Here is a 14,364-nt window from a genome sequence, read left to right as displayed (position 1 = left end):
TCCGCTCCGCCCGGGAGGGTCGTTTCATGCGTCCCGCCCCTGGGGGTGTCCCGTTGTGGGGTTGGGTCGGGGAAGGGTCGGCGATGTGGTGATGCTTTTCCTTCCTCTTCCTCGCACCCCCCCCGAGGCTCCTCCATAGCCCTTGTTTTGCCTGTCCCGCTGCCCTGGGCCTCTTCCGTCCGTCCCCAGCCGTGAGCACCCGCCGTGGGTGTCAGTGGCACCACACGCTGCCCGTGGTCTCCCTCGGTGCCCTCCCTGATGGCAATGCTGGGTGTTTTGTTGTATTTTTTATTTTGCCCCTCACAACTCTGGGATCGCTTTCCCTAAGTTGCACTTGTCAGCGCTGTGTTCAGCAGAGGGAGAAGTGGTGTTTCTGAAGGTACATAATAATGTGTATTTATAAAGTCAAGGAAAAGGGATTTCTGCTTGCAGTGGAAGGTGTCATGATTTGGAAGGTGCCTGGGGCTCCGTTGGTTGTATTTTTCCTTTCGAGATCGTGCGTTAATATTAGTTTCACTTGATTTCTGGCATGGGTGGGATGTGATTATTTTGAACAGTGTCCTGGCAATTTTATTAGTGAAGAGTCCAGAGCTCCCGACTCCCACAGTTAAATGAACTGAGACCTTTTGAAGGTCAGGCTGTTAACCAAAATGCCAGCTTTGGTTGGCTGACAGATGCCACTAATAAGAAAATTGTTATCTTTACCGGTGAGACTAGTCTGAGGATAAGGGAAGAAACAGATTTCTAAGTTTTGTTTTATTTAGAATGAGAAGAATTCCAGTCTCAGAGATACTGGTGGACATGTGTGGATACACTTTACAGTTAGCTGTGCTGGCAGTACTGCGTTGCAGAATTAAGACTTTCGTCCTTGAGCTCTTTTCTAAACAAGTACATAACTCCTGCTTGCTAATTATGAAAAGAGACCCTGACCAGCTGAATATAGCTCATGTTGGGAGTTTGTCCGTGAGAATGAACAGATAAGAGGCTTCTCGTACACAAGATGTGCCTGGGAGTGAATGGGAGAGTGTGATCAAAACAGACCCGGGAAAATCTGTTCTTCCTGTGTGATAAGAGTGTGGCTGGAGGAGTACATGAGCTGGTAACAATCCTGGCTGCATAGTCTGGTCTCTTGTTTGTAATCCATAAATAGTGCTTCTTGCTAAGAAGTATAAATATGTGTGTCTGCCTGCAATAAAGCGAATTCCATTTTCCACCATCTCGGAGTTCGTGCGTGCTTCTCCACAGACATGGGCTGGAGCTTGTGGTGTGTAAGGGAAGCAGAAAGAGCTGTGTTTGCTCAGGCCACAGAAAAGATGATCCAACTGCCTAACGAGGACTTAGCAAGAAGGAACCAATGTGCAGAGGGAGGTTGAGAGCCAGCAAGCACAGACTGTGACAGAAGAAATCCCACTTCTCTAGTTCTAGTCCCCTCAGTTCAAGAGCGATGTAGTGGAGGATGACCCAGATCATCCAGCTCTGGAGTCCTTAGTGCAGGAAGGACACGGACCTGTTGGAAGGGGTCCAGAGGAGGCCACAAAAGCGGTCAGAGGGATGGAACACCTCTCCTATGTAGAAAAGCCACGAGAGTTGGGGCTGTTCAGCCTGGAGAAGGCACTGGGGGCACCTTATAGTGGCCTTCCAGTGCTTATAGGAAAGATGGGGACAGACTTTTTAGCAGGGCTTCTTACAACAGAACAAGGTGTAATGGTTTTAAGCTGAAAGAGGGTAGATTTAGACTAGATGGAAGGAAGAAAAAATTTCCCCTGAGGGTGGTGAAAAACTGGCACAGGTTGCCCAGAGAGGTGGTAGAAGCCCCATTCTTGGAAACATTCAAGGCCAAGTTGGACGGGGCTCTGAGCAACCTGATCCAGTTAAAAATGTCCCTGCCTACCTCAGGGGGTTGGACTAGATGGCCTTTAAAGGTCCCTTCCAGGCCAAACCATTATATGATTAGAGGGTTGGAGAGCTTGATGTGGAAAAAAACGTGAATGATTTGGTTTACTGAGCCTCAAGAAGGGAAAACTTGGGAGGATCTAATCTCAGTTTTCCTAAAAGGTGATTATAGAGAAGATTGAGGTACTTTCTTCTCAAGGGTACACAGTGACAGGTTAAGAGGCAAAGGGTGGAAGCTTAAAATAAAATATTCAGTGTAAGAACAATTAAACTTTGGAGTAGGTTGGCTAGAGACGTGGTTGAATCTCCCTCACTGGAAATACTCAAAACTTGATGGGGCCATGGGTAGCATAATCTTAAGGTCCCACTTCCAGTAGAAAGTGGACCAGGAGACTTTAGAAGTCCCTTCTGACATGAGTCTTCCTATGAGGATGAGGTTCTCTGTGTCTGCTTTTTATCCTCTGTGTTTTCAGTCCCAATGATTGTTTTTTTTTTAATTTGTCTTAAACTAGTGCGGTATTGTGCAGCAGAAATTATTTATACTTTTTAAATTCCAAACTGTTTAGCGATTATGTGCACATCTGCCAAAATTGGTGTAATCTGTATAAACTGTATTGAATATTAATGCCTTTTTGAGCTGACTTTCTTCATTGGAATTAGGGATGCTCTGAAGTACCTAACTGAAGCTCTTCAGTCCGTCGGTGAAGCAGAACTTGATGATATAGTTGAAAATGTCATTGATGCTGTTGAAAAACAGCCTTGTAAGTAATCAATTTCTCTTTCTTAAACTGGTTTGTTTATTTTGCACTTATAATGTTATTTAGACAGAGTTACTGGCGTGGTATGCACTAAGGTGAAATTCTAGTCTACTGGATTGACCAAGATAAATGTATTTGTTTTGTTAAATACTGCAGTTTTTACCGTCAGCAAAAGATGGTATAAAGTTGCCGTTCAGAAAGTTGGTGGCCTGGTACCTCCTGACTTTTCCAAAAGTAGTGACATTTTTCACTGCCAGTTACTCAAAGCACTTGGCTGAGTTGGTCCAGAAATCTTTGTGCCTGAAACTATCATTTTAAATATTAAAATAAACCAAAGAAATAACGATTAGTTCATTTGTTATTGGGTAGATGAGGTTTGGAAAAGGGCTAGGTTTGCTGACAGCTATAATCTGAGGAGCCTGGCTGTGGCTGCAGGAAGGGAACAGCTGCATTTCTTTGTTCGGAGATTTCTGCCCTCACATCCAAGGAGAGTGTGAGCTGCAAGTCCGCTGGTAGAATGGTCCGGTGAATTAACGTAAACCAACTGTGGATGGAGTTTAACCTCTCTCTGGGTGTTTCTGGAGCAGCTGATGTTCCGTTAGCCCAACCTGATCTCAGGCTAGGTGCTGGGCAGCCAGTGCTGGTAACAGCCAGGCACTGTAGCACTGGAGAAGCTGTACCTGCTTGGTGTGTGAAAATACATCAGATTCCATATATCACTAAGTCTGAAAGTGCAATCCAGAAAACTCCTGCAAAATCCTGTAAAAACATGAGACAGTTGAAGAGCTGAGCTTTTGCTGGTGAAGCTCTCATGACCCGTTTGGTTCCGAGCACACCTGAAACTCCATCATCTTGGCAGGAACGTTTTGTCTGGCGACTACCTCTTGCTTAACCATGGCAGGATGTCCTGGGGTTCGCACATCCAGTGTCCCTGGTCCCGAGCGCCACGAAGGACAGGGGGTAGTAGCTCAAAATATCCCTGGCACAGTCTGACAGCACAAAACGTAAGTGTTGTAGCACCTTTAGTTAAAGAATGTGAGTGATGGAGGTGGCACTGGTGCCTGGCTTACCTGTGTGTTGACTGATCAGAGCTCATGAGAACTGGGAAACTTGGGCTTGCTTCCAGTTTTTGGCCAAGGAGGTCCAAATCCATATAAATATGCTGTAAAATAAGTACTAGGTCTTAGGGGTTCAGGAAACCTTCCTAGCTTATTTAAACCAAATTAAATCAAGAGTGGGCACATGCTTGTTCTCTAGTTTTTGTCACTGCCTTGCAGGAATTGTGATTTTAAGTGCCATGCCCTGAACAGGGAACTCAAGGACAGGTTTTTCTGTACGAGTTTCTGTCCCAGGAACCCAGCAGTTAGGTTTGGCAGTGTTGGCCAAGTCCTTTTGTGAATCTGCCTTGATTGGTCTTCCCTTAAAAAGCACCAAAATGTTAGTTTTTAGAAATACTTTTTAATCTCAGTTATCAGTTTAAATCTATGAAGACAACAGCATGCCTATCTCCAAAACAGCATTAAACTGTTTGAACGCTTATTTATGACAGCAATCTATGTGATAATGTTCTGCAACAAAATTAACCTCCAGAATGTGAAAGCTCAAGTCTAACACATTTGTAGGTTATCTGACAGCTTTACATAAACTGCAGTTGTCTTGTTCTCCATGTTCAGTGAATTAATGGTGGGCACAGCGTTATTTTTTCACTAGAGCTGTGTGTTTCTGGTACGAATATTAAGCGATCCCTTTGTAAAGAGAAAACCGTGTTTGTCACTAGCTTACTGCATATGTGCTTGCTTGTGTAATATACTCCTCTGAGAGACTAAACCATTTTTTGTAAAATGTTTGAGACCTACTTGCTTTCTTACTTGCCACTTCCCACAGGCTGCAGTTTTATGCCTTTGAAATTTTCTTTTCAGTGTCGTCTAATATGATTGAACAGTCCACAGTGGAAGCAGCTGTCCAGGAATGTAGCCAGGGATCAGATGAAACTATGTACGGTGACAGGAATTTTTTTCTTTGAGGTTTGAGGGGTGTGGGTATGCATTCCTTTATTTCTTCTTGGGAAATAAATGTCAGGCGTTTTCTGCAGTGCTCCACGAGCAGTAATTGCTTTGTGCTTTTGTCTTCCTGGTCCTGTCTTTGTAGGTTAGTAATGTTCCTTCCTAGAAAATTTGTTCTCGTGGATAGGCCTCAAGGGGATTCTAAATGTAATGCTGACATTCTGGAGTGAAAACGTGTTACATGGGATACAGGTTGAATATTAACCGATAAAATAAACCAATAGTTACAATGCAGAGAGAACTTGTTACTTGTGTTCGTTTCTTTGTTTCCTTTTCCCTAAATCCAAATTACGTCAGGTTATTTTTGCGCTTTTCATAAGATCCTTCTTTTCTGAAAGCACTTGGAAAAGTTTTCCTCCCTGGTGCTTGTTTCTGCTTTTTTGTTTGATTGATTTTCACGCTCTGATAACAAAGCAGAGAGTAATTACTTGAGTTTCTGAGAACTTTATTTGTGATATTGATGAATGCGTTTCCTTTAGAGTTTATGTTGTGTATTGACACCCTAATGCGAAGCATGAAATTAAATGGGTTGCTCGACTTCTCGGTTAGATACTGTGATCCCACAGCTTCTTAGCATGAAGCGAATTTGTTTTACGCTTTTCTTCTTGTCCCTGGAACCTTTATGATGCAGGTTGTTTGAGGGTACCTTTCTTTCTGTTGCTTTATATACTTATTTTTCACTTCAAAATGAAATCTGTAGGTACAGATTCTTAGTGAAGAATCGTGAAGGGAAAAGCTCTGCAGATCGCAGGGCCAGCCCCTGCGACTCTTCTGAATTATGTTGCAGAAAGTGTGAAGGCAAAGTTTTGTACAAAATGCACTCTGAAACCTAAGATATCAGGGACTGATGGGCAGCGATGGTTGTCCTGTGCTTGTAAGTTGTAGTGAAGGTTGATGAGGTGATTTTATCTACTCTTGTCGAATTTGTTCCCTTACAGTAAGAGGGAAATGAAAGGTATCAGAGGAGAGAGCTGAACCAGTAAATATCAACTCAATGAGTAGTCTGAAGAGTTGTGCGTGTGTAGTGCTTAAACGTGCCTGCATTAACAAAGCCAAGGCTGTTGTGTTGTCAGAAATAAAGATGGCAGAGGATGGTGAGGGAAGAAGATGAATCCCTCTCATTTTTGTAAACGAACTTCTGAAGAGTTTCCTTTTTGGAATTAGAAGGTGCAGTGCTATCCAATAGGGGAGAGTGATATGGGAGAAATGGTGATAACGAACAAAACAAATATATTTTTATTCAATCTGTTCTTTTACTGTTTTTCATCCACTTCAGATAATGTTGTAAATGTGTTCTTCTTTCAGAGAAAATGTTTTCAACATTATTGGAGCCTTCGACATTCCACGTTATGTTTATAATTCAGAAAGAAAGAAGTTTTTACCGTAAGTCTTGCATATTTTAAATTCCAGCCACTTCTTTTAAGAAAAAACCTCTCTGTTTCTACATGATTAAAAATCTGTTCTCCAGACTTTCTCTCCTGGGTCTGCTCATCTCAAGCCTGAGTGAGCAATCGCTACAATTTTGTTTCTTAGCCTCTAAAGAGCTAGTCACACTGTGATAAAGGTTGGATGGAACTGAAATGGGGAGCAGTGTCTCCTGTGGCAGTGTATTCTTCGCTGCCTGGTGTGTTACTGGCTCTGAAACTTTGGTATTTGTCAGATAATAAAAAGTTTATGCCATCTAATGAATAAAAGAGTTGGCAAAGCCAAGGACATACATCCCTAAATGTAGTTTGGGGTTTTTTTCTTGATGTCTGGCTGCTTATTTTTTTTTAAATAAGTTTGGTCTGTCTCATGTATTTATTTCTTAGACTGTAGCTTGTAACTCGCTGAAGCCGTTGTGGATTTCTGAGGATAGCAGTGTTCATTGTGAGGGGTTGCAGCAACCTTCATGTAACGTGCAATTCATATTCTGGCCCTGCTCCGTGATTCTACCAGTCCAGCAAAAGCAGTCGAAGGGTTTGCAGTAGGAGTTTGATTCCAGTGCTGCTTTCTGGCTTTCCAGGCCATCAGAAGCTGAGAAGCCTGGGAAGGCAATCTACTAACCAAGAGGAAGAAAATGTTCTTGTTCATGGCCACTTAAAAGACATAACTGCTTTTTAAAATACTGATTTCTGCAGAGTCCTGTCAGGTGGAAGGATAAATCTCAAGGATTGTGAGTTAGAGGGAAATTAAATGTCTGTAGCCTTCAAAATGCAGAAACGCAGAAATTCTAGCAGAAATCTTCCTCACTGAGTAAATAAGTTATGCAATACCGTTACAGATTTTGCAGCCTTCTACAACTTTTGGATCAATAAGTCATTTTTGTGTGTGGAATGTACGTTTCCTAATCTTGATTTTATTAAACTTCTTGCAGTCTGTCAATGACCAACTTCCCTGTACCAAGTTTATTTGGAACCGCCAGAGATAAAGCGGAGTTGTTTCGTGAACGCTACTCCATATTACAGCAGGTTAGGAAAAGTTTGGCTTTGCTTAGCAAAATACACAAACAAAACCCTGTTTTTTTACATTTTATGTTTACAACAGTGCTTTGCATTGAGGTGCTTGTGAGCTACAGTTTAAGTAAAATATGAATAAGAACAGGATCTGCACTAAATTGATCAGTTTTCTCAGCTGTTCCCACACAGCATGATGGTTTCGCGTGTTTCTGTACTCAGATTGAGGTCATAAAAGGGGATTACCTTTGTTTTCCTAGACTCTACTCTGCTGTTGCACCTCTTTGCCTGATGGTTTCACGCAGACTCTCTGTTGTACAGGGTTTGTGTTCTTCACTTTTCAGAAAAGTGAAGGTTCAGGTCACTGTGGGTGAGGGGCTGCTGATGGAAATTCCTGCGTGTGTTACATGGGCTTCGAGCGAAGGGTTTATTCCAAGGGAAAGCTTTCAGCCTGCATGAGAAACAAATGAAAGAAAGAAAAATATTCTACAATGCATTTTTTTCATGCTCCCTGGAGTTTATCTGTTAGGTTGGCTTGCTGCTAGTATTTAAATATCTGTTTTGCAAGTGTTACAGATGCTTTGATGTTACTTTTGGGGGCTTAGTTTTACTGTCCAGTCTCTCTCATAGAATCAGATTCTTTTCAAAAGAAGTAATTATGCTCAAGAAGCTAAACGTTCCTGGATGAAACAGAGTAAGAGAGCTTTAAAAAGTACTTTGTATAGTGGTTTTAATGAACCGGTTTTTGACAGTGCTCATTTATTTTTAAACTGAATTACTTCAATTTTCGTTTCTGCAGAGGACTCATAGACATGAGTTGTTTACTCCTGCAGCAGTCGTTGCTCACCCTGATGACAATACGAGCAAATTCCAGGTAAAAAAATCTGGTTTTTTATAAATCTTGCCAAGGGCACTGTACTTGTGTTACACTTTAATGCAGTAATAATTCTTCATTGATATCCAATACGACTAATCGATGGAAATGAGTTGGTTTTGATTGTTATTGGCCTGTGTGTCAAAAATGCAGTTACTTGGCTCAGATCACCAAACCACTGAAATGCAGCCACGAAGTGCAAGAGAAGAGAAACGTGGCTTCCTGAGGTGGAAGACCACTAGCTGTTCAGCTTATTACACTCTGCTTCCCTCTGTTTGGGGATATTTTCTCTGCTTCTTTCTTTGATAAGTGCTAAATTCACAAACCTATTACGGTCATAATTTCAGTCTGATCTGTTCCTGTCTCGGCTTTCTCCTATTAAATGCTATTACCTTTTTTTTTTTTTAAAAAAAAAAAAGATGAACGTGTTTATGTGTCAACTTTTGCTTTGTTCGAACTTCCCTGCTTCTCCTTGTTCAGAGTGCGCTGTTGTGCCGAAAAAAGCAACTGAGCTCAGCTTGGATCGTGCCTGCGTCTCCATCCAGGCTTTGTAGGCAACTTTCTCCCTTTCTCCCTTGGCTGCTCCCGATCCTCCCTGTCAGCAACGGCAAATGCCTCGCTTCTGCTGGTGTTGCGGGAGGATTGTCTCTCTTAACTGCAGCTTAACAAACCAAATGAAGTTTGTCCAGAAAGCGCAGGCAGTACGCCGTGTGCTGTCGGCTCTGTTACTCCTGAGTGTTCTCTATCGTCCATCCGATGTTCTTTAAGAAGAGTCATTCGTGTTCCTGCGTGGGGGCAGGCTGGCCCTGGGGGTCAGATTGGATCCTGATGAGGATCTGATCACTAGAATTGACATTCTTAGGCAAGAACGGAAATTGCCACTTGTTCTTTTCAGTTTTAATCCTGGCGCAAGCAAAATAATCACGGTAAATATTTCCTTGCTAAGCAGTTCTTTGTGCTAGCAGCTAGTATTGTTTTTTTTTTTTCCTAAAATGTGCTACATTTGACATTCAGAAGTGTATCCCTGACTTTTTCTAATGAGCCTCTATTATCTCATAGCTCATTTGCGTATTTATGTAAAAACATGGGCTGTATGGTGCTTTTTCTTGCTTGCCTAAGGATAGATACGCGAAGAGTTTGATTTAATTCTTATTTGATTTTTTGCCTTTGGTTCCAGCTTAAAACAATAGAAACATTATTGGGCAACACAGCTAAAGTGAGAGAAGTGATTGTGCTCGGGATGATAACCCAGCTTAAGGAGGTAGGTTGCTTTTTATTGTGGAGTATCTAGGTCACCATTCATTCAGTATTATATTAGAAAATGAGAAGATTTCAGTATCTCACCACTTCATCCTGTCACATAAATCAGGGGCAATACTCTCACCAACAGCAGTGGCGCAAGATCCGTTCCCTAAGAAGAGACAATTCGACAAGCCGTTGGTGCTAGTGTGTGAGAGAGAACGCCTCGGTTTTCTCACTCCAGAATTGTGTAATGTTTTCTGTCAGCAGCCAGAACCAGATAAATTTCTGAGGCATGTCCCTTCTTGAAATGCTGGAGCTTCCAATGACTCTGTTGGGACTCGCCGTTGTGTCGAGTTGCGTTCGTAGGGGCAGGGTGTGCCAGCAATCCCAGCTGCAGCAGCTCAAAGGGAAGGTGCTAAGGTTTTCCTACTATGAACTACATTGATTCTGGTTCTGCCAGTGTGTTCTAAGCTTAAAACCCACTAAATTATTCCTAAATCACAGAATCATGGAATGGTTTGGAAGGGCCTTAAACGATCCTCTAGTTCCAACCCCCCTGCCATGGGCGGGTACACCTCCCACTAGACCACGTTGCTCAAATGCTGTCTGATGGAAGCATTTATGTATTGGGGTATATTTTCACTTCATTAATTAATCAATCCTGCTTTTTAGGGGAAGTTTTTCCTAGAAGACCCCTCAGGAGTCGTCCAGCTAGACCTTAGTAAAGCCATATCCTTTTTCTGTGATGTGAGAGTTGAAGAAATTTCCTAGAGACCTGGCGAATTTTAAATCGAGTAGTAAATCAACACTGACTGTTAAAAATGACACACCGAGAATTGCAGCTTTGTCTTTTTCTTTCTTTTTGGTTGCTGCAGCTCAGTGCATTAGGACGAGGTTAGTATTCCTCCTAGTGGAAGCCGAGCACATCTCTGTTTGTGGGCTCTTTGTGAACTTAACCCGCCCAGCTCTCGGGTAATTAATTGCCTGGCTCTTCAGGCAGCCTGTGAACTTTCAGTGCTGTTCGGATATATTACACCAGCTGAAAAGCAGACTTGGGCTAAAGAACTAGTTTAAAAGCCTTGGTCTAAGAAAAATATATTTCTTAACCTTTGTGCACCAGTTCCACAGTGGCCTATATACTGAATCGTGCTTTGTTTTGGCAGAAGGTAAAGCAGAATATTTTTCTTAGCTTGTAATAAGTTATTCCGCTAACGGCTGTTGCCGCAGTTACGTGTCTGCCAGATGTGGCTGAGCAGACGAGTCTCATGTTGATGAGGCTTGACCATAAGCTGAGTTTGTGCCTGAGTTTTTTGGCTTTCCTGTTAACTTTGTGGGCTTTGGAGGCGAAGATCGGAGCTCTGTGGAATTTGTGGTGTTCAGCGACGTCGGTGGGATGTGAGCACCTGTAGCAGCTTTGAGGACTGGCCCAAGTTAGCCTGGCTCCAGCGTGCTCGGAGGAGATATGACTGGATTGGGAGGACGAATTAGAATAACCAAACAGTACGATTTCGTCAGAAATTGCTGCTTTCTGTTGGCAAAGCTTTGGTCCTTCAGAGGCTTTAAGGCATCTTCTTGTTGCGGTTTTAGAGCTGTATTTTAGCAAAATAACGGACATTGCTGTTGTAGACTCTTACTCTGCAATATACATAATCCAGTCTATTTTCTAATAATGTATTTGACATTTGAAATTTATAAAGTAAGTAGAAGTTAGGAGCGCAGGTGACAGTGGGGACAAGGATCACCACTTCTGTTTCTCCAAGAGGTGGAACAATTCTTGAGCAAGGGTGTGGTTTGATGGGGAGACTTCCCTGGGCCAGGGCCAGCAAAATTGATTCCTGTTCCCCTACATTCTTACTCGATTGGCTTAAGGAGGTTGTTTATGTGGCCGTGCAGCAAATCTCCTCCACGAAATGTCCAGGTTTAAAAAAAATAGTTGGTTTCTTGCTCAGCCTGTTTTTCAGCCAGGTAGTTCCCCAGTCTGGCTCACCACAAACCAGCACAGGGACTGGTGCTGTCACAAGAGGGGGATTGATGGAGGCTGGGACTGGCCATGCGGTGCAGCTGCCAACTGTCTGACTAATGTCTGGGGCATGAGGTTGTTAGAAAAAACTGAAGGTTATTTTGTTGTTCAAAAAATCTCTTAGGTTGGTATGAAGATGATGTTTTTCATGTGAACGCTTTTGGATTTCCACCCATTGAGCCTTCTGCTACTACCAGGTATAAAACTGACTTTCGGCAGCCTCACTCCAGGTGTTGTCATGGGTTTTTAAGTCAGCGCATTATTGGTTTATAATTTCTGTGATGTTCAAGTGTGTTATTCTTCCTCCTCCCCAAATACTTCAAAATAAGTTCAGTTTTAAGGAGGCAATTCTGGGACTTGCTTGTCTGCTTGGCTGAGTCCTAAAGCCTGTAGCGTTAGCAGAAAAACCCCTCCGAAGGCTGTTGGGTTCTGCACGTGAATAACAACTGAGATCTAAGCCCTTCTCAATTGCAAAGCTAGGTAAATATTACCTGGGAATAAGAAGTTTTTTGTTGCTCAATGCATGAGTGTGGGAAAGAAACCAGGATAAATATTGCCCTGAAATGGTCTGCTTAGTTATGGCAGGGCAGCACCCCTGCCTTATGGCCTTTCTCTCCTTGGGTTTCTCTGTGAAGTACTAAATGATTATTGAGAGAGTCATCGTCAAAACTACCAATGATCTGGGAAGCAAACAGAACTAACTTGGAATATTTTAATGGCGTAGAGCCTTCTATGGGAACATAAACTTCTTTGGAGGGCCGTCTTCAGCTTCAGTCAAATCTTCTGCGAAACTAAAGCAGCTGGAGGAGGAGAATGAAGATGCCATGTTTGTGTTTCTTTCTGATGTTTGGCTGGACCAAGCAGAAGTACTGGAAAAGCTTCACACAATGTTTTCGGGTAGGTGAGAACTGCTTTGACTCTGTGCCTTGTTTAAGTGAATTTTTTACCTTTTTCCTTACCCCGGAGCAGCCCTGATGGGTGGAGCTGACGAGCTAGAAAGCTAGAATAAGCCCAACTGTTGAATTTTCTTGTAGAATCTCACTGAACCCAAGCACAAAGCCAGTGAGATCTCACTCTAACTTTAGTGACGGCTGTTTGTGTTTCAGGGTTGCTCTTGTATTTCTTTTAGATCTTCCTTGCAAAACAAATTGGATTGGATTTTTGTAAGCTGACACTTCCTTTCCATCACGTAGTACTAACATTGCTTTGGACAATATCCATTTTATGTGCTGTGACAAGAATGTTTCCCTTGCTCACAGAAGTTCTTCCTGGGCTTAGTTTAAAGAAAACTTCTTACCTTCTCAGAGATCAGCAGCCCCTTCGATGCTTTCTGGTTCTACCAGTGACGATCTCAACTGGCGAAGATGCAGACGTTGCATTTACTGTTTTGAGACCTTTTTTAATAGGCAAATAATAACCTTTGTGATTATAAATTAAAAATAAGAGCTGACTGGCACAGCAAGGGAAGAAAATCGATGAGCTATTTCTCCGGTATAAACAGTTCTGTCCTAATTAGCAACTAGATTGAAAAATAGTGAAGTAACTCCAAGTGTGGTATTGTGTGTTTGGAAAATGGAGAGTAACCTGGAACGCAAGGTGAATGCCTGAGCAGATGTTTTTATTTTTATTTTAGAGACAGGATTTGGCTTTCTTTTTTTTCACTCTTCGTTACAAAGCACGTGTTTCAGGGCGATTAGCGACATTGTGAGGATTCGTCGGATTCTTAAAACGCACAGGCAGTTCCAGTTGCTGTTGCTTTATAGCCCCGAAGAGCAAATTAAATGTTGGTAGAGCCCTTGAATTGGAACAATACATGGAGGTTGATAGTAATCCATTGCTGCCTGCTTGCTATTTTTCTCTTTAAGGAAAGAGTAGTTTTTAAAATTGTATTATTTATTCTAATGGTGCTTCATGTAATTATATGTCTGGGTCAGGAGTCAGTTGGATACGCACAAACAATGTTGTTGGGCCTGTAAATAGTAGGAGTGACACTTGTACCTTTTCCAGCTAACGAAAGCCTGTCTCAAGAAAATAGTTCAGGTGTATTAATAGCAGCAGAGCTTGAAGATCCGTTCCAGTTACTGCTTTTCCTGGGATGGGCTTGGGGCTGAGTGCTGAAAGGCACCGAAGGGAATGGAAATCCTCACAGGTACTCTGTTTTCCCAGGATATTCTTCAGCACCTCCAACCTGCTTTTTCTTCTGTGGAAATTTTTCATCTGCACCCTATGGCAAAAATCAGATTAAGTCCCTGAAAGGTAGGAAGGCCTTTGTATACAGCCAAACCTGTACGCTGCCTTAAAATAATGATGGCAAAGCAAATTAAGAGAGCAAAAATGAAACCCTTATTTGCTAAGTGACACGTTTTTAATGTACTGAAGGACGGGGTGATTCATATAATAATGGGTGTTTATTGTCTCACCAGGTGCTGTAACACAGATTTTTTTTTTCTGACTCTAGATTCTCTGAAGGCTCTTGCAGATGTTATATGTGAACATCCCAGCATTCATAAAAGGTACACAGCGAAGTGCTATGAAGAGGGAAATTTATTTATGTTGTGAAACCTTTGCTTTAATTACTAGAAAAAATGAGCTTACACCGGGTTTTCTCACTATTGTGAGCTATGATCAGACAGCAAGCTGGGCTCTAAGTTTGTTTGGGGAACAGTGTAAGGTTGGGATTTTATCTAAAAAAGCTCAGTCATGGAAACTGCTCTTGAGTGAGCAAAAATGAAACTGCCACTCCCTGGAACATTTTCCACCTGGATTAAATATGGCCCGTGATTCCCCAGAGGTGCGTTTGGCTTTTCTCTTCCATTCCGTTAGCTGCGATTTATGTGGTTCTTAAGGCCGGGAAGAGGTGTCATCTCCACCTCAGAGTGGGAGTAAGGGCTGTGTGAAACTGATGTTTAGCTACTTCTGGGATCATTTGGCACAGAAGCGATATGTTGAACTTGTTTTGCAGCAGTCGATTTGTGTTTGTTCCTGGCCCTGAAGACCCTGGTCCTGGTTCTATTTTACCAAGGTCAGTTTGCATCACTTTTTCAAATTTGGGAGTTTTGAGCTAAATAAATTAAAGAAG

At 42.3% G+C, this 14,364-nt stretch overlaps 1 protein-coding gene across 1 annotated transcript in view; it reads left to right on the top strand.

Annotated features, from left to right (window-relative positions):
• The first annotated feature begins 4,581 nt into the window (after window positions 1–4,581).
• The window catches only part of POLE2 (polymerase (DNA directed), epsilon 2, accessory subunit), a 12,260-nt gene continuing 2,477 nt past the window's right edge, over window positions 4,582–14,364 (top strand). Inside the window, exons 1-12 of the mRNA XM_009874774.1 lie at window positions 4,582–4,646; window positions 6,020–6,097; window positions 7,071–7,164; window positions 7,949–8,023; window positions 9,201–9,284; window positions 9,938–9,994; window positions 10,383–10,431; window positions 11,410–11,482; window positions 12,010–12,182; window positions 13,452–13,541; window positions 13,744–13,798; window positions 14,251–14,307. Coding sequence (XP_009873076.1) covers window positions 4,582–4,646; window positions 6,020–6,097; window positions 7,071–7,164; window positions 7,949–8,023; window positions 9,201–9,284; window positions 9,938–9,994; window positions 10,383–10,431; window positions 11,410–11,482; window positions 12,010–12,182; window positions 13,452–13,541; window positions 13,744–13,798; window positions 14,251–14,307 — 950 coding nt within the window. The remainder of the gene's footprint in view (window positions 4,647–6,019; window positions 6,098–7,070; window positions 7,165–7,948; window positions 8,024–9,200; window positions 9,285–9,937; window positions 9,995–10,382; window positions 10,432–11,409; window positions 11,483–12,009; window positions 12,183–13,451; window positions 13,542–13,743; window positions 13,799–14,250; window positions 14,308–14,364) is intronic.

Source organism: Apaloderma vittatum, unplaced genomic scaffold, assembly GCF_000703405.1.
Source record: "Apaloderma vittatum isolate BGI_N311 unplaced genomic scaffold, ASM70340v1 scaffold15368, whole genome shotgun sequence".
Lineage (NCBI taxonomy): Eukaryota > Metazoa > Chordata > Aves > Trogoniformes > Trogonidae > Apaloderma > Apaloderma vittatum.
This window is presented reverse-complemented; position numbering and strand designations above follow the sequence as displayed.